Raw genomic sequence first — 18,801 nt, 5'->3', positions numbered from 1 at the left:
TCTACTGGGTAAAATGTGGTACTGTTACAAATGGTCCCAAAGACTATGTTATAAAATGGGTTTTCTTTTAAAAAGAAATCATTTCATTCCTCCCATTCCACACTCATTTTGCTCCCAAACTTAATAAGGACTTCAGCCAGCTTATCCTCCAAGAGGTCAAGAGCTAGAACCAGCAATGACCACCCAATTGCCTATGGAAGAAACAAAGTCCAGAGATGCCCAAGTCTACGATTCTAGTAGTAGCAATGAGAAAGGTTTCACAATACTTCCATCATAGTTAAGGGGAAACGTCTTCAAAGTGGATACATCTTGAAGAGAATTCACAGTGAAGCAGCAAAACTGAGTTATACCAAAGATGCAGATGCTGGAATCAGGAGCGAAAGAATAAATTGTTGGAAGAACTCAATGAGTTAGGCAGCAACTGTGGACGTCAGTACATGTGGCCAGCATTCACGGGCCATGCATATGGAAATCCCAGCAAAAATTTCAGCCTGCAGTCTTCTGGACCAACCTGGAAACTATTATTCACAGGATAAAATTTTGCATGCTCCAAAATAATTGGTAGCCAATATCTTTAGCCAAGCATGTTGAGAATGAGTTTACAAAAATAATTACACACTGAATAGACGAACTGCAGCAGTGTACCAAGCATCACGCTCAACAATTTCCTATTGGCTGAAGGCCTTGCACTACATAATATGGTTGAGTCAGCCATTAAGCAAAACAGCAAAATATGGCAAGGAAATAGAACTTCCCAAATGCAAAATACACTGTTCTGCACCTTCACCTACCTATTCTCATGCTATTTGTGAAAATTTTATTTATTAATTTATTTCATTCTTAAAAAAAAGATAGAAAACCTTTGTTTCACTTACCAGGGTGGTAACCGATGTAAGCGGAGGGATTTCTAAGATTTTCTCCACATTGTTCCAAGTGAAATCTACCATAATGTTACTCTGTGGCTCAATGATTGTACTATCAATTAAGGAGGCACCAAACAAGTCGAAGTGTGCATAGCCTTTGGTCGATACCTGCATCACAATTAGCACATACATAAAGAGACACTTCCAGTCAATCAGTATCTGTCTCAAGCTTAAACTTCAAATCCATTTACAAATGATGAAATTGTCAAGTACAGTCACTGCTGTCAGGCAGTCAGTTTGAGAGGACATGCCCTGTGCAGATCAGTTTCTCACGCTGAACAGCAAAAACAGCTTAATTGTCCTTGAAGATCTTCGGTTTGTCCAGAGTCTGTGAAAGATGTGCCTGAAATGCCATTTATAATTCACTTCATCTAAGCATGTTTACTTACGCTTACAGCAAAAAAAAATCACCAAAAAAGGAAAATACTGCAAAATCTGGATAGGTAAATAATAAAGAAACCAAAAATGCTGGAAAGCTCAGGACATCAAGCAGCATGTCAGGAAGGGAAAATATCTTATCATTTCAGATCATTGACCACATTAAAAGATCACATCAATTTATCACCACAGAAGAAGTGGCAGATCTGAGCATTCTAATCAGGTACCAAGTACATTATCTTGGTCAAAACCCGCAAAGAGTTTTACAACAAAGATTTTGTACAGACACTTAACTTCTCTTTTGGATGTTAATACAATATTCAACATTTTCTATTCTTACGCTTTATCAAAGGTATTTATAGTGAATAAGGGAGAAAATAAAAACCTACGGCAGAACAAAGATGTCTGTCCTTATGGGCTGCTTTCAATCTTTCCAAGGTTGTGAAACTGCTCTTGTCAACAATTGGTCCTGGATGAATGAGGAATTAGTCAACTCAAACAGGTCTATACTTTATTCACTATAAACCTAAATGTTAAATAAAATTGGAATACATTTGTACAACAATTTCAATTAGTTAAAAAAATAAAATATATTTTATAGTTAACATGAATTACCACAAATCAAATTTACCCTCCTATTATCAAGTTCAAGAACTATATTAAATGAATGGCCACTTTCTCTGCCTTAATGAGCCTATCACAGTATAAATTAAGTTCACATGTAATACTCTAGTGGAGGCAAGTTGTTGAATACGTGGCATTTCAGCAGGTACGTAGGAGAGGAAAAAAAATACAGTAGTAGCATTTGAGTTGGTCCAAAAGGCTAATTCATGTTTGGAGAGGATTGTCTTGTTCTGTTTGTATTCTTTGGAGTTTAGAAGAATAAAGGATGATCTTATTTCAACATGTAACATCCTGAGGGATCATGGCAGGATAAGTGATGGGATGCTTTCACAAGGTCTAAGAGGATATATGGTTTGAAGATAAGGAATCAATCATTTAAAAACATGGCATGCAGAAATTTCTTTTTTTTGAGAGCGATATATTCCTGGAATTCTCTGGTATAGAGAGCTATCAGGTAACTCATTATAAATATTTATAGTGTAGGCAGATAAATTCGTGAAAGACTTGGAGATCTGGCACAAAGAAGGAATTGACACTTGGAGTAGATCAACTGAATGGTGGAGCAACTTTGAAAGGCCAGGTAGACAACTCCTGCTCTTATTTTCTTCAGTTCTTGTAGTGGTTCCATTTTTATTAATTTGAGTTTGTTAGGCTTCAATTACCCCTCTGCTAACATTTAACACTATTATTTAAACTATTATGACATCTCACCAGTGCAGGTGACGACATGGAAAACCATCGACGTAACCTCTTTCCCAGTTTTAACAGGTTCAGCTCCAAACCAAACAGTGCCTTCCGAGTCAGAGCCATCACATCTAACCCAAAGGACAGGAAGTGCAGTAGGCATGCTGCATCCGATCATCTGTGACATGTGCGGATTATGGGCCAAGGCATACCAGGAAACTAGCTGCCTGTGAGGACGAAAAAGAAATGGAGTAACCTTATGGATAGCAACAAACTAATGAGAGGTGAACTGGGATTTAGTTACAGAAATCAAGAAATCATTTTGATTTCTCATGACCTCTGCTATTTTTGAGTTTGAAACGTCAGTTGTGTATTTCTACCTTTGATATAGAAAAGACACCATTTGACCTGCTGAGTTTATCCAGCATTGTGTTTTTACTTCAACCCTAATGTCTACAGATTTTTCTGTTTTACTTTTAAAATAGTTTGCACTTTGCAGGATTAATGCTGCAATCCTGAATCTTTAATCTTTGGTTTCACAAGACAAAGCTTCCTCAGGGAGATGCAAGATCAATGAAATGTGCAAAATAGTGCGTTTCTTTAAACAACTTTATTTACAATTGTGCGTGCAAGCATTTTACCTCCTGTGATTTAATTCTCCCTTTTTTTGTCATTTTGAGCAAATGTAATTTACTTGGATTATTATTTTCATGACAAGTACTTAGCACTCGGCCAAAAGATACATTTACACCTTATGCAAGATAAAAACTATTAAGGCAAATTTTTGTGTCACCCCACAGAAACAATTGGACTCTAGTCCTGTAAGTTACCTAGTCCTTGTTGAGCAAAGGCATCTCAGGTCAAGCATAAAAAGATTGTCTTTCTTTCTTCCAACACAATGTTCTATCATACTACTAACTCAGCAAGAAATAACTTTGTAGACGGATTCACACAGAAACATGTAGAAATGTTCATCCTAAAGGATGTCGCCATCAGTAGTACCAATGAAAAGCAATTTCAGATCTTTGATATAATTGTCCCCATTCAAGAGATGCAATTAAATCCTTACATACAAATTAGCTATCATTACCTGATAGAAAGAATCTCAACTCCATTACCATTATATTTTCATAACATGCGTACAATTCTTGTGCCAGTTCAAGAAATGGGACAAAATAAAGGAACATTTATTCCATAAAAATGGACAGAGGGAGCACACGATGACTTATTTTTGCCTTTGAACATGATCTTTATGAAGGTGAATCTGAGAAATAAACAGCATTTCTGCAAACTGTGAACAAAGAGATTAAGATTCCAATTCTTTTAATTAATTTCCATTGTAATTGCTTTGCTTTTACCTTGCTTTCATGACCGAAAGAGGCAAAGGGCCCACATCTTCTAACTTGCTAGATGTTGGCTGGCTGGTTTCATTATTAAAAGAGTCGTCCACGCTGTCCTCATGTTCTTTGGGAGGCTATGTGAAAAAGAGCACCTCTAGTCAGACCAACCAACTGAAGAGAATTTTTAAAAATCTTGTAGCTCTGCTGCCTGTGTATCAGAAAAGTATCATGCGTTTGAAATAAAACTTCATCTAAAGATTCAGAAATACCAAACTCTTTCTTCAAGCATGACCCTAAATAGCCAAGTAGGAACTGTAGGGACAAACCAGAGCCTAGTCCAATCCAGATGCAGTTTCCAGACGACAACCAGCAACTCGAAGCTCAGCCAATTTATAACCCCAGAATAAAGCTAATACTAGGTTTAATTCTACAGTCCCAGCTTTTCCCCATATAAAATGTAGCAATTCATCAACTTGGAATTTTCTAAGGATCTTTATCACACAATGCAAACAATCCACTGTAGAGTTTATATTTTAAATGCCTGAAAACTAAACTCAAACTATTCAAATTTTAAAAACTTTTATTAAATAAATCTCATCTCTAATAGTTGTAATTACATTTTGTGATTAATTTCTCCCCATAAGCAGTTAGAAGAGATCATAATGCAAAAACAGTTAATTTTTTCTCTGAAAGTTGATGTAACATTTCATAAACTAGCACTTCAATGAGGTAGAGACATGGATAAATGATTGAAAACATATCCTAAAATAGCAGAAAATTTCAAAAATAAGTATAGAACTCAAAATAAAGGATAATTGGAAGACAGTTTTTATGTAAATCATTGCTGCTTTAATTTTGATATGAAGCAATTCAGAAAAGTCCACCTGCTCTAATTTGGAGCATCAAGAAACCAAAGTTCTTGAAATCATACTTCAGTATTCCTCTAAAGGTGCTTGAATAATTTAATACAAAACTATAATTTATATACTTACTGCCCTTTCTGCGATGAACACTGATGCATTCTCCTTCCAGAATGCATGCAAGGGATTTTTATTCAGTTCATCTACAAGATATACTTGGACATCATCCTACAAGACAAAGAAAGAAAAAAACTGAGCTCTATGTAATTTCTGAACACCCCAAAGGACCTTATAACCCACAAAGTACTTAAAACCTGTAGTAACTAATGTAAAACATGAAAAATAAGATCTAACCTACCCTTTAACAATTGAAAACATAATTATATTGATGGGTAGCAGATAAGGATGCAATTGCACACCTTGTTAATACTAATTTGATGCATGGCAGCATTGAAGAACAGGAAATGCACCTGGACAATTTGTAGCTATAATGTGATCTTAATTTCAACCACACTGCCTCCTTGGAAATCATGAGATAATTGCCTTGGTTGTTGCCTGACCTGCTGTGTTCCTGCAGCAGCTTATTGTTTGCCTCCTCATATAGGCTGCTTTCCTACTTTTACATTAACTTCATATTTCTCCATTTAATACACTATTCGCCACTGTAGTGTGCACTCATTTAACCTACATATATTTATTGTGCAGTTTAGTTGTGTCCTTCTCAGAGCTTACCTTCCTACCTAGTTTTATTTAATTTATTCATTTAGCTATTTGATTTTCAGAATCTGGATTTTGCTGACAAGCATTAATTGCCCATTCCTTTTGCCCTCGAGAAGCCACTGATACACTGCCTTCTAGAAGCATTACAGTCCTATAATACTGTTTGTTAAAAATTCTAGTTAGACCAGCCATTCTCAAAGAGGGTCAACAGCACATTTAATGGGGACTGAATTCAACTTTTTAAATGTTTTTTATGGAAGGAGAGAAGTACTGAAGAAACCAAGTAAACTTGACTACTTCCATAAACTTTGAGCAGAGTCCTAGGATGGCCATAGGTTGAAAATGACTGATAAAAATCTGTGGTAATCATACTGGTCCATTTCCAAAGCAATCTGACAGTTCAAAGGATTCAAGGGAGTAAACAAAGTTAGAATTGAGCACTGAAGCTGAACTCATCAATTAGTAGCATGTAAATAGCAAACAGCAGAGGCTGAAAATGATCATTAAGAGAAAAAGCAGGAAAAAGAATTGGTAGAGACTCTAAACAGGTAGCAAAAGAACAGGAACTGCAATTCAGAGGAAGAGGGGCAACAAAGAAATTCATCTTTATAAACACATTACCTCAAAAACCACAGGGTTGGTAAACATTCCTTTCTTTTCTTGGTCACAAAGCCTGGAAAGAAAATAAATATATTGAAACACACAATCAGACTGCAGCAATGATCATGCATAAAGGTGCCAAATTTTATTTATGATGTTTTAATGGAAAAAGCTTGATATTTTAGAATTAAGATAATCATATATTTCCAGAACACAGAAGTATGGAGACACACACACACACACACACACACACACACACTGGTTACCATTATATCTTTCTTTCTCTTTCTTTGGCTTGGCTTCGCGGACGAAGATTTATGGAGGGGGTAAAAGTCCACGTCAGCTGCAGGCTCGTTTGTGGCTGACAAGTCCGATGCGGGACAGGCAGACACGGTTGCAGCGGAAAATTGGTTGGTTGGGGTTGGGTGTTGGGTTTTTCCTCCTTTGCCTTTTGTCAGTGAGGTGGGCTCTGCGGTCTTCTTCAAAGGAGGTTGCTGCCCGCCAAACTGTGAGGCGCCAAGATGCACGGTTTGAGGCGATATCAGCCCACTGGCGGTGGTCAATGGGGCAGGCACCAAGAGATTTCTTTAGGCAGTCCTTGTACCTTTTCTTTGGTGCACCTCTGTCACGGTGGCCAGTGGAGAGCTCGCCATATAACACGATCTTGGGAAGGCGATGGTCCTCCATTCTGGAGACGTGACCCATCCAGCGCAGCTGGATCTTCAGCAGCGTGGACTCGATGCTGTCGACCTCTGCCATCTCGAGTACTTCGACGTTAGGGATGAAAGCGCTCCAATGGATGTTGAGGATGGAGCAGAGACAACGCTGGTGGAAGCGTTCGAGGAGCCGTAGGTGATGCCGGTAGAGGACCCATGATTCGGAGCCGAACAGGAGTGTGGGTATGACAACGGCTCTGTATACGCTTATCTTTGTGAGGTTTTTCAGTTGGTTGTTTTTCCAGACTCTTTTGTGTAGTCTTCCAAAGGCGCTATTTGCCTTGGCGAGTCTGTTGTCTATCTCATTGTCGATCCTTGTATCTGATGAAATGGTGCAGCCGAGATAGGTAAACTGGTTGACCGTTTTGAGTTTTGTGTGCCCGATGGAGATGTGGGGGGGCTGGTAGTCATGGTGGGGAGCTGGCTGATGGAGGACCTCAGTTTTCTTCAGGCTGACTTCCAGGCCAAACATTTTGGCAGTTTCCGCAAAGCAGGACGTCAAGCGCTGAAGAGCTGGCTCTGAATGGGCAACTAAAGCGGCATCGTCTGCAAAGAGTAGTTCACGGACAAGTTTCTCTTGTGTCTTGGTGTGAGCTTGCAGGCGCCTCAGATTGAAGAGACTGCGGTACCGGATGTAAACAGCGTCTTCATTGTTGGGGTCTTTCATGGCTTGGTTCAGCATCATGCTGAAGAAGATTGAAAAGAGGGTTGGTGCGAGAACACAGCCTTGCTTCACGCCATTGGTAATGGAGAAGGGTTCAGAGAGCTCATTGCTGTATCTGACCCGACCTTGTTGGTTTTCGTGCAGTTGGATAATCATGTTGAGGAACTTTGGGGGACATCCGATGCGCTCTAGTATTTGCCAAAGCATGGCGTCGGCAAGTGCAACGACAATGGGCGCCTCCTGTTGGAGCTCTGCGCAGAACAGCGGCTTGTCATTACAAACACCCTTTTTCAGCAGAGGGACAGCCTTAAGACCACCTGGATGCATCCCCGATCCAAACACTGGCACCTCCTGGACTACATCCTGGTGCGAGAAAGTGACAAACGAGATGTGCTCCACACCAGGGTCATGCCTAGCGCGGAATCTAATCACAACAAAATAAAACATGTATCTAAAGCAAAGTTATCCTTTTAAATTTTATGAATAAAAGATTAGGAATCTTAAAAGAAAATTAGAAATACATGGCCAATCTATCTGCCTTAGATAATGAAACAATGAATTAAAGTCTTGTTGGAAAACTTAAGGGCACTCAGATTTAGTTAAAAAAAAAAGACATACACTTAACAACTGGGCAAGAAAACAGACAATCATATCCTATCATCCAACAACATTGTTGGATACTGCAGAGCAGCATTCCCAAACTGTCATTGTAGCAGTTAAAATAGAAAATTTGTCAAATGTGCAGCAAATCTAATTAGTAAATGTAATCAAGGATTGAATCTGATGTTCTAAGTTTAAACTTTTATGAGAATTTCGTTTCACAGCTTTCTCAGCAAAGCTGGAAAGAGGGGCAGGATGGGGAAAACTCTACCTTTTACTGGGTGTACAAAAAGAACAGTAACGACAACTCTGCTACATTTTATAATATGTAAAATAGAAATACAGGAATGATGTAACAACATTTTAAATAACTTGAATGACTCTTTAAATATAGACCTAAAATGAAATGCTTGTCTCATTGCCTCAGTTTGACTGAGAAAAGTATTCTGCATTTAATTAACCTAATACATTCAACTTCATCCAAGGTGTGTTCTTTTATAAATATATCTACATGAATATACACACACACACACACACACACACAAAAGACTCGTGATTATTGAGGTATTTATCTTTTGCCAATATCAGGCATTATGTACAGTATTATCTCTCCATTCAAAGAACTGTCTCCCCTCCACTATCACCTCAGATCTTTGTCCCCTCTCCCCCTCCCCCCTCCTCCCCCTCCCCCCTCCTCCCCCTCCCCTCCCCTCTCCCCCTTTCCCCCTCCCCTCTCCTCCCTCTCCTCCCCCTCCCCCCTCCCCCCTCCCTCCTCCTCCCCCCTCCTCCCCCCTCCCCCCTCCTCCCCCCTCCCTCCTCCTCCCCCCTCCCTCCTCCTCCCCCCTCCCTCCTCCTCCCCCCTCCCTCCTCCTCCCCCCTCCCTCCTCCTCCCCCCTCCCTCCTCCTCCCCCTCTCTCCTCCTCCCCCCTCTCTCCTCCTCCCCCCTCTCTCCTCCTCCCCCCTCTCTCCTCCCCCCTCTCTCCTCCTCCCCCCTCTCTCCTCCTCCCCCTCTCTCCTCCTCCCCCCTCTCTCCTCCTCCCCCCTCTCTCCTCCTCCCCCTCTCCTCCCCCTCTCCTCCTCCCCCTCTCTCCTCCTCCCCCTCTCTCCTCCTCCCCCCTCTCTCCTCCTCCCCCCTCTCTCCTCCTCCCCCCTCTCTCCTCCTCCCCCCTCTCTCCTCCTCCCCCTCTCTCCTCCTCCCCCTCTCTCCTCCTCCCCCCTCTCTCCTCCTCCCCCCTCTCTCCTCCTCCCCCTCTCTCCTCCTCCCCCCTCTCTCCTCCTCCCCCCTCTCTCCTCCTCCCCCCTCTCTCCTCCTCCCCCCTCTCTCCTCCTCCCCCCTCTCTCCTCCTCTCCCCTCCTCTCCTCTCCTCTCCCCCCTCCTCTCCCCTCTCTCCTCCTCCCCCCTCTCTCCTCCTCCCCCCTCTCTCCTCCTCCCCCCTCTCTCCTCCTCCCCCCTCTCTCCTCCTCTCCCCTCTCTCCCTCCTCTCCTTTCCTCTCCCCCCCTGTCCTGTCCTGTCCCATCCTCCCCTCCCCTCTCCTCTCCTCTCCCACCCCCATCGACACCCACCCAAATAGAAAGGCCTGAAACATTCGGGCCGACTGTGAAGCCGCCGGGTCCATTGAGCTGAGACTTTCCTTCGGTGACAGAAACGCCGACCGGAACAAGAATTCAAACGGCAGCCGATCCGCGCGCGCATTCCCCCGGAACATGACGTCACGTTCGTCGTGAGATAACTTCAACTTTCAGCAAATTTTATTTGTAAGAAAAGTGTTAAATAAAAAAATTACCGTTAAATATTTATTTTAATATCAACTAACAATTTTGTATTTTGTCGAGTCTTTTGAAAATGTATCCATTCGCAAGAAAATAGTGCCGACGCCACAATAAAATAGTGCGGACAATATTTTATTACTTTTGTTGATAGAATCGAGACTTTGCGCCACTTTAAAGAGATATCCTGTCCTAAGTGTTCATTGGGAATATTTTACGTTGGGTTCTCGGACTAGCAGTGGTGATTGCCGGAGAGAACGTGGCGGTGGCCTACATTTAAGTGGCGGGGCGGTGCTGCGTTCTTCCTTTTCCTGCGGAGACCGCCATCTCGAGCGGGCGGCGGCGGCGTGGAGCTGCGACCATGGTGGGTGAGAAATGGGCTCTAATGCCGGCTGGTTCGGGCGGGTAGTTTCCCCCAGGCCGCTGTGATCAACTTCTGGAACGATCATTTATCTCAAAAAATGTGTGAACTTTTCTCCACGGGTGAGAAAACGTGCGGCCATTTTGTGGGGTGGGGGAAGGGAGACACGTTGTTCCCTGAGCAACGACGGGAGTTGGTCATAACTCGATGGGATGGGATTGGGGGGGGGGGGATGGGATTGGGGGGGAGGGGGGATGGGATTGGGGGGGAGGGGGATGGGATTGGGGGGAGAGGGGGGATGGGATTGGGGGGGGAGGGGGATGGGATTGGGGGGGGGGGATGGGATTGGGGGGGAGGGGGATGGGATTGGGGGGGAGGGGGATGGGATTGGGGGGGAGGGGGATGGGATTGGGGGGGAGGGGGATGGGATTGGGGGGGGAGGGGGATGGGATTGGGGGGGGTGGGGAAACAAGTGGTGCTCTGCAAGGTTGAACACTCCACGTGGCCCATGTACCCACTGAATAATTCAGTTCAGGGTGAGCTACTCTTGAAATGGTTTGTTCTGCGATAATTTTTTTTCCCCCAAGAAGCAGGGTTCTTGGCTTGTTAAATTTAGTTTAATTATATATAAAATGGCCGAATCCTACAGTTCGCAGTGCTTGCATGGAATTTAAAATTGCATTTAAATTTTAAAATTACAGGGCATAATAGTACAAGACTGTGCTCTTTGGGCCAAAACCCACCCCACACCGGCTCTCCTCTCCAGAACCTCACCCCCACCTCAGGCTCTCTTCTCCAGAACCCCACCAGACTTTCCCCTCCCACTCCTGGGAGCACCCACCCCTCTCCATTTGTCTAATCCTTCACTCACAGCTTCAGATTTTTTTTTCCTAGCATCCCCGTCCCTAAGTCTTTTTAACAGTTGCAAAAAAAAGGTCAGGTTTAGTTTCGTTTTTATGCAAAATAGTGGGACAGTTATTCAAAATAATTACTGCTTCAGTGTCCAACAAACTTGTTTCGAAAAATGTATTCTGGTTGTTGCTGTAAAAATGGATGATCTCTGACTGGTAAAATGAGAACTTCTTAATGTAGTGTTTATACCTAATGGATTGCTTGTACAATTTTTCAGGCTTGTGCTCGCCCACTGATAACAGTGTACAGTGACAAAGGAGAGGCATCTGGCAAAAATGTAGTCATGCCTGCTGTTTTCAAGGCTCCTATCCGCCCAGATATTGTGAACTTTGTTCATACAAACTTGCGCAAAAATAACAGGCAGCCATATGCTGTGAGTGCAGATGCAGGTAATTTAAATTTTTAAAGTCAGTTTTCCTATAAAATTGTGAACTTCCGATTTCCTCCCCATGTGGTCCAAATTGTATCTGAAGGAAAATAAATTGCCTTGATTGGAATTGCTAAATGTGGTAGAACTGGTCAGTTCCCTGAACTGGTTATTTTTGTAGGGAGATATTACTGTACTTTTAGATTTTAATAGAGTAAAAATCTCAAAGACAGAAAAACTGCCGATGCTAGAATTTTGACTGAACAAAGAGAAACTGGATGGACTCAACAGGTCAGGAGGATTGTGATCCTTTACTTAAACACTGTGTGATCTGAGTTACTCCAACTTTGTAAAAATCTCGTCTCAATGCTAAATTAACTTTTGAACTATGACACTCGGGCTGCTTTCTTGAGGTCCAGCTATTTTGAAACTGTTAAAAATTGAAGTTAAACTAATAACCATTTGTACAATTTTAAGGAAACCACAAGCAGACTACAAAGGACATCGAGTGGATGTTGTACAGTATATTTGACTTTCAAAGGGCCTTTGACAAGGTGCTCCTAATGAGGCTGTTTCACAGTCTGAGATCCCACAGGAAAGATGTTTGCATGGGTAGAGCATTGGCTGATAGGCAGGAATAAAGGAATCCTATTATGGTTGACTACTGGTCAGTGTTGGGGATCGCCACTTTACATTGTATGATAATAATTTGGATTGAGGAATAAATGGCTTTGTGGCTAAGTTGGCAGATAATATAAAGATGGATGGAGGGGCAAGTAGTGAGGAGCTCTGAGGTTGCAGAGAGATGGATGGATTAGGAAAATAGGCAAAGAAAGTGTACAGTCAAGCACTTTGGTAGAAGGAATAAAAGGGCAGACTATTATTTGGATGGGGAGAACATTCATAAATCGGAGGTGCAAATTCAAAATGAGGAGTTTTCGTGCAGAATATCCTAAAGGTTAACCTTCAGGTTGAGTCAGTGGTGAAGAAGGTGAATGCTATCTTGTAACCTCTAAATATGAATGAGAGCAGGAATATGTTGTTGAGGATTTATAAGACTGGTGAAGCCTCACTTGGAGTACAGGGTACAGTTTTGGGCTCCTTATTTAAGAAAGGATGTGATGTCATTGGGGAGGCTTCAGAGAAAATTTAAAAGAATGATTCCTGGAATGAAGGAATTGGCATGTGAGGAATGTTTGACAATTCTTGGATTGTACTCCTTGGACTTCGGAAGAATGAGGGAGAGGCTCATAGAAGCAGTTTGAATGTTGAAAGTTCTGGGCAGAGTAGATAAGGCAAAGTTTTTTCCCATGGTAGAGGGGAGTCGAAGACAAGAGGACACAACTTCAGGATTGAAGGGTGTCCATTTAAAGCAGATTTGAGAAGAATTTCTTTAGCCAGAGAGTGGTGAATCACTGGAATTTGCTGCCACGGGTGGTATAGTTGTGTGAATTTTTTAAAGCTGGATTAAAATGAATAAATGCAGAATGATGTTTTTCCATTTGATTGCCAATGGAAAAGGCAGGCATGTTGTCAATTGGCTCAATTTGTATGTGTACTGCAATGGTGCATGCAACTTATCAATAAATTGACAAATTGGTAGTCCTGATGCTGAAGGGTTTTGTATGTTCAAGCTATGGGGTGGCCATTTTGGTTTGGGAAAACTGCATTTGTTAAAAAGGTGAAAGGGGGAGTAATTGGTACTGGTAATCATAACAAAACTTTGACAGAAGAAACCTCCAGTTAATTTTATAGTTTTATCTTGCATTGGAATATGTAATTTCTGATTCAAACTGATTATCTGAAATTGTTGGATTCAATGGAGACTAATCTGAGAATTACTTTTAAGTTTGTATTGGCTTTGTTGCAGTGCTCTTTAGAGGTCAGAATGTAAAGAATTAGCATTAGGAAGATTGTTACAAATTGAAAAAGGATTATAGCACAGTTATACATCCAGTTTGCATTTGGTTTTTCTATTGTGGAAGAGACTACATAGCGAGAATTGAATGCATTCTGCTAAGTTAGAAGTAGAAGTGAATTGCTGCTTTGCCTGAGTGAAGTTTGGATTCCTACATCGTGTGATTTCTTTTTCTAGTTTGGTCTGATTAAACCTCAGTTAGAATCCACCTGGGTTTATTCCTGATTTACTTCAAATTCTAGGGAGTATTTGAAAGAATAGTCGCAACTAAATCCTGAGGTCACAAATGGAAGCTAGTCAATAATAAAGATTTTGGAAGAGAATTTTTCACTTTCAGGGCACTCTTGAAGCACAGATCGAAATTTTCACTTTCAAGGCCCTCTTGAGGCATAGATCTTTTTTGGGGAACTAGATTTTTAAAAAATGAGATTTTGAGGTGAAGGCAGACTGCGTGATTAGGTGTGAGGATGAATAAGCTGGAATTTCTGGGTTATGAAAGATCTGTTCCTACCTCTGTCTTTAAGTCAAATTTGTAGATAAGTTGGAACAGGTACATATGGTTCTTATTTAGTGTCAGTCAAATGTTAGTCTTAGTACTGCAAAAAAAAAAAAATTCTTAAAATTGTTTAGATAGAAAAAAGAAAAATCACGATCAAAAGTTAATAATTTTGCTCCATCGATGCCTTGGATCCTGGAAGGGGCATTCGTGAGGTGACATGCGCATGTATGAATTGGGAGCACAATTTGGATGTTCGTAACCTGTGGTAACCCTGTGTAGACCAAAGGGCTGAGAAGTGGTGCTTTGTGCTGTAAACTTTTTAAGTACATAGTTTTCTGTCATCGGGGTCAGTATTTTGCAGTTTATAAGATGGTTGTGTTATTTCCACAACTGAAAATACGCTGCTTAATACACAAAAGTATGAAGAAATGCAGAAGATCACAAACTTCGTAATGTATAGTGAAAATACATATTCAATGTTTCAGACCTGTGCGTTTGTCAAGGTATGAGCAAAAAGCACACGGGTGCCTGAATTTAAAAAAAAAAACCCTGCCCTCCCCACCACCACCAATTTAACTATGTAACACTGTTGCTGTTAACCAGTAAACCTTTTGTCTCTTGAGATTGTGGAGAAAATAACCAAGAATATATATGGTAACTCCAGTGCAATTTGTATTGATGCAACTTTTAATTTTTTTTTAAAGGTCACCAGACAAGTGCTGAGTCATGGGGTACAGGCAGAGCTGTGGCTCGTATTCCCCGTGTTCGGGGTGGTGGTACCCATCGCTCTGGCCAGGGTGCTTTTGGAAATGTATCCTCTTTGTTGTGCTAGGTTAAATGATATTGCAAAGGTTATTGTCCACCTGTGGCCTTTTCTCTTATTAATAAGTTGGAATGTATTGCTTGCAACTTATTTGAACTGTTATTTGTTAAACTAATATTCCATTATTATGTAACATTTTGTGGTGTGTGCAGCAACAATTGCCTTCTATCATTCAGCTGAATGAAGAGCACTGGGGTTGAGCAAGGTTGGATTCACAAGTATTGTTATTGGAAAAGTTGTGCACTTTAACCGAACTATCTCAGATGTGCCGTGGAGGTCGCATGTTTGCTCCCACGAAGACTTGGCGACGTTGGCACCGCAGGGTGAACATAACCCAGAAACGATATGCCATCTGCTCGTCTCTAGCTGCTTCTGCCCTCCCTGCTTTGGTGATGTCGAAAGGTAAGTGTGCAGAAACTAAAGTACTCAGATTCCTGAATAAAAAGGCAGTGGCCAGTGGGAGTTAAGTGGAGTAATTCTCATTTGCATCACAGGGAAAATAGATTGATACAGATTTGAAATTGAATTAAACATTGTAATGCTTAAAAAGCCATACCTTCTTTAAACACTTACAGGTGATTTTCAAAAACTGCTACTGGGCTGTTTTTTAAAAATGACCAGTTCTCCGGAAAAAAACGTTAACCGAAATGGGCCCGGTCCCAACCATTTTGGATAATTGGAGTTGTATCAATCAATGGAACATTCTCTTTTTTTCTGTCAGGAGTTGCCTCTAAAATTAGTGGTTTGGCATTTGCTTGGTTCTTCTGCTTTGGTAATGATTTTACAATCCTCTGCAGGTCATTGTATTGAGGAAATTCCAGAGCTCCCACTTGTGATTGAAGATAAGATTGAGAGCTACAAAAAGACCAAGGAGGCTGTTCTGATGCTTAAAAAACTGAAGGCCTGGAATGATATTAAAAAGGCAGGTAACACTTCTATTGAATGATTCAGTGAGAGAGATGAGGCTGGTCTGTTTATGATCTCAGTTGAATTTTTTTAAGGTTTAAAGCTAAGTGTGTTTGGAATTAAAAATTTTGTTTTCCCCCCCCCCCAGGTTTATGCTTCTCAGCGTATGCGTGCTGGCAAAGGAAAGATGAGGAACCGTCGTCGTATCCGGCGCAGAGGCCCATGTATTATATACAATGAAGACAACGGTGTTGTCAGATCTTTCAGGAACATCCCAGGTAAACCAATACTTTGAATACTACTGATTTATTTGGGATCTTTATTATTAGAAATGGCTATGGAATATTCTGGCAACAGAGAGCAAACTATTTACTTTGAATTTACACTTGATAAATTTGGAAATTAAGAGAGTGTCATTTAAAAATATCTGAAATGTAATGATGTGAGCTGGACACAATGATGAGATTCCACTTGGTCTGTGTTTTTGAAAAATTGTGATATTAGTGGAAAATCTGATGTCTATTGGTGGGGGGGGGGGAAGAATAATATCCATCAAGGTGGAGACCAGTTGCATGTCTTTCTTTTGTGTAGTTTGCTTGTTGGATATTGTCTGACCTGGGCATAGTATTTCCTCTGTGCCAGAAGTGTTTAGTGTTCCTGTTGGGAGTTTTTGTAAAGTTTCAGAGATGTGAGCTGAGAACTGGACTCCTTGTGCTTTGCTTTACTGCAGGTATAACTCTTCTCAATGTCAACAAATTAAATGTTCTTAGACTTGCTCCTGGTGGCCACGTCGGCCGATTCTTAATCTGGACAGAGAGTGCCTTCCGTAAACTGGATGAGTTGTATGGAACATGGCGTAAACCTTCAAAATTGAAAGTTGGATACAAGTAAGACTTTGGTGTTAAATTGGAGGGCTCATGGGACTAGTTATGTCATCTAAATTATGAGACCTTTTTCCTTTCATTAACTGATTTCCTCATTGAAATTGTTATTGGCTAATGTCTACCATTTCAGTCTTGCCACTTAATATAGATTCCCTGGTCAACTATAAGCATTGCATTCTTTCTGTTAGCTGAAATAGATTCGATGACAATGATGAGATTCCACTTCATGGTCCGTGTTTTTGATATCTTGTGATATTGGTGGAAGTTCTGATGTCTAAGCAGTAGATAACAACTTGTGGAGGCTTCCTGGCACTAATTATTAGGGTGATACCAAGGTCTAGACTGTAGGATTTGTAGAATCCTGTTGCCATTAGAGAACCTTCTTGTGCTGTCGCTGTCCTGTTTGTAACCATCGTTACTTTATCCAACTATAACTTTTTTTTCCATCCAGCCTTCCCATTCATAAAATGGCCAACACAGATCTGAGCCGCATCTTAAAGAGTCAGGAAATCCAGAAAGCTCTTCGTCCTCCAAAGTAAGTCAAAGTATTTCACCCGGGCAGTTGCTGTGAATTTTATTTCCTCCAGCATCTTGAAGGAACTTGCATCAGCAGAGAATTGCCAATTTTCATGCAGTGATAAAATTCTGATTGGTCTGTTTTTGATGCCCTGTTCCTAACTTAGAAGTAAAACTAGAGAAGTCGTTGGCTGTGGGCATGTAAAAAGGGTAGTGTACATTTTTTGAATCATATTAAATATGGCCAGGTAGAGAACATGTTCACATTTATTACTATTTTCATCTCACATTGTGGGAGTTGCCTGTGGAAGCTGGTGTGTTTTTCTAGCTGAGGTCACTAGCCCATATCACATCGACTCTTGTAGCACCGCATATTGCTCATTTCACCATCCATTCTGCGGTTTGTCCAGTACCTCTTAGTTGAGCCCTTGTGTACAGGCAAGTTTCCAGAAATAACGAGTATATCCTAATTTTACGCCCCCCAACTTTTCACAGCAAAAAGATTCATCGCAGGGTACTAAAGAAGAACCCACTGAAGAACCTGAGGATTATGCTGAAACTGAATCCATATGCCAAGACTGTGCGCCGCCATGCAATTCTTCGTCAGCAAAAGAATGTGAGTATTGTTATGTGCCCAGAGGACCCCAAAACCCAGCAGCAATAGAAATTCACCAAGGCAAATGGTTGCTTTTAATTATCTTTAAACTCTTAATTTATTACTATTAACTTAATTTAAGCCCCTTCTAATTCTAAGCACACCTGTATTGGAATGTGTGTATGATTCACAGTCCCATCTCACTTCTCACTCCCAAGTTCAGGCAATTCTTATATAGTGCACAGAATTTAACATTTATGAATCTTAACCAGGCTTTGGTGCTTGAATGGTAAATGATTTCCGCTCAGGAAGGTTCTTGTCAGTTTTCAGAGAGATTTGTTGCTCGTTGGACACACAAGAACTGATTCCTTCCAATCAGCCATTTCAGTGTCTTGCTGAAGAAACTTGTCTACCCCCCCCCCCCCCATCAGGGTTTTCCAGATGATAACCCCTTTCCTCCAGGTCACCACAGAGTTCCTTTTTGTTTCCCTTATTTCAAGTGAAACATTATACAGCCAGCTATCTCCTCTTGTACAGACTGACCAAACTTAGAACTCACAACCCGTCTTCAAAATGGGGTTTTTCCACAAGCTTGCCGGCTTATGTTCCAGTCCCAGCTGCTGTAGAGCTGAATTCTCTCTCTTACTCAGAAAACCACATGGTCCTCTCAGAACAGCCAACTTCTCAGACTGTGGTTCCGGACCTAATCTTATCTCCTTTTAAAACACTTATATACAACATAATCTGTCACAACATGGTGCGAACTGGTCAATTCTATCCACACTGCAGTTTGTATGAGTTTGCTGGCTAGTTGGCAAGGATCTCTGATGCTGGATTACTTTCCCATTTCTTACAGCTCAAACTCAAGCAAGAGAAGAAACAAAAGGTGGCTGCATAAATCAAACCTGTTTTATAGGTGTGTGTTTGCACTTTGCAGTATAGCTTCCATCAAAATAAACATCAATTTAAAGTTTTGTGTTATGTTTACATTGGATTTCATGGCTTGTGCTTGGCTAATTTATTCAAAACCAAGGTGAAAAATATGAAAATGCTCGGCAGTATTTGAGAGCATGGTGGGGAGGGATGTGAGAAAGTAATGTGAATAAGACAGTTGCAATGTATTTATGTCCAGACCTTCATCAA

The 18,801-nt window shown here is 41.3% G+C and overlaps 2 protein-coding genes and 2 non-coding genes across 9 annotated transcripts in view; 3 read left to right on the top strand and 1 right to left on the bottom strand.

Moving 5' to 3' along the window:
- The window catches only part of zwilch (zwilch kinetochore protein), a 62,702-nt gene extending 52,861 nt beyond the window's left edge, over positions 1-9,841 (bottom strand). For all 6 annotated transcript variants that reach the window (XR_011348628.1, XM_069910724.1, XM_069910720.1 and 3 more), the window contains exons 1-7: positions 9,674-9,841; positions 6,151-6,202; positions 4,942-5,037; positions 3,968-4,083; positions 2,637-2,836; positions 1,691-1,770; positions 876-1,031 (exon numbers count right to left, since the gene is read on the bottom strand). Coding sequence is in view for 5 of the 6 variants with exons in the window: in XM_069910724.1 (XP_069766825.1) it covers positions 876-1,031; positions 1,691-1,770; positions 2,637-2,836; positions 3,968-4,083; positions 4,942-5,037; positions 6,151-6,202; positions 9,674-9,816 (843 nt within the window). In the remaining variant the exon portion in view is untranslated. The remainder of the gene's footprint in view (positions 1-875; positions 1,032-1,690; positions 1,771-2,636; positions 2,837-3,967; positions 4,084-4,941; positions 5,038-6,150; positions 6,203-9,673) is intronic.
- Positions 9,842-10,141: 300 nt separating this feature from the next.
- Positions 10,142-18,628, top strand: rpl4 (ribosomal protein L4). The gene is made up of 10 exons (XM_069910730.1): positions 10,142-10,241; positions 11,368-11,539; positions 14,639-14,745; positions 15,021-15,159; positions 15,555-15,679; positions 15,812-15,941; positions 16,394-16,550; positions 16,999-17,082; positions 17,559-17,679; positions 18,515-18,628. Exons 1-10 carry the CDS (start codon positions 10,239-10,241, stop codon positions 18,554-18,556), a joined length of 1,080 nt encoding a protein of 359 aa, XP_069766831.1. The 5' UTR covers positions 10,142-10,238; the 3' UTR covers positions 18,557-18,628.
- Positions 16,115-16,182, top strand: LOC138750063 (small nucleolar RNA SNORD18). The gene has a single exon (XR_011349053.1). It is a non-coding gene; the product is annotated as a small nucleolar RNA SNORD18 (small nucleolar RNA).
- Positions 16,752-16,822, top strand: LOC138750062 (small nucleolar RNA SNORD18). Its single transcript, XR_011349052.1, has one exon. It is a non-coding gene; the product is annotated as a small nucleolar RNA SNORD18 (small nucleolar RNA).
- Positions 18,629-18,801: the final 173 nt, after the last annotated feature.

Source organism: Narcine bancroftii, chromosome 14 (genome assembly GCF_036971445.1).
Source record: "Narcine bancroftii isolate sNarBan1 chromosome 14, sNarBan1.hap1, whole genome shotgun sequence".
NCBI classification, from domain to species: domain Eukaryota; kingdom Metazoa; phylum Chordata; class Chondrichthyes; order Torpediniformes; family Narcinidae; genus Narcine; species Narcine bancroftii.
The sequence above is the reverse complement of the archived record's forward strand: the minus strand, read 5'-3'. Positions and strand labels throughout refer to the sequence as shown.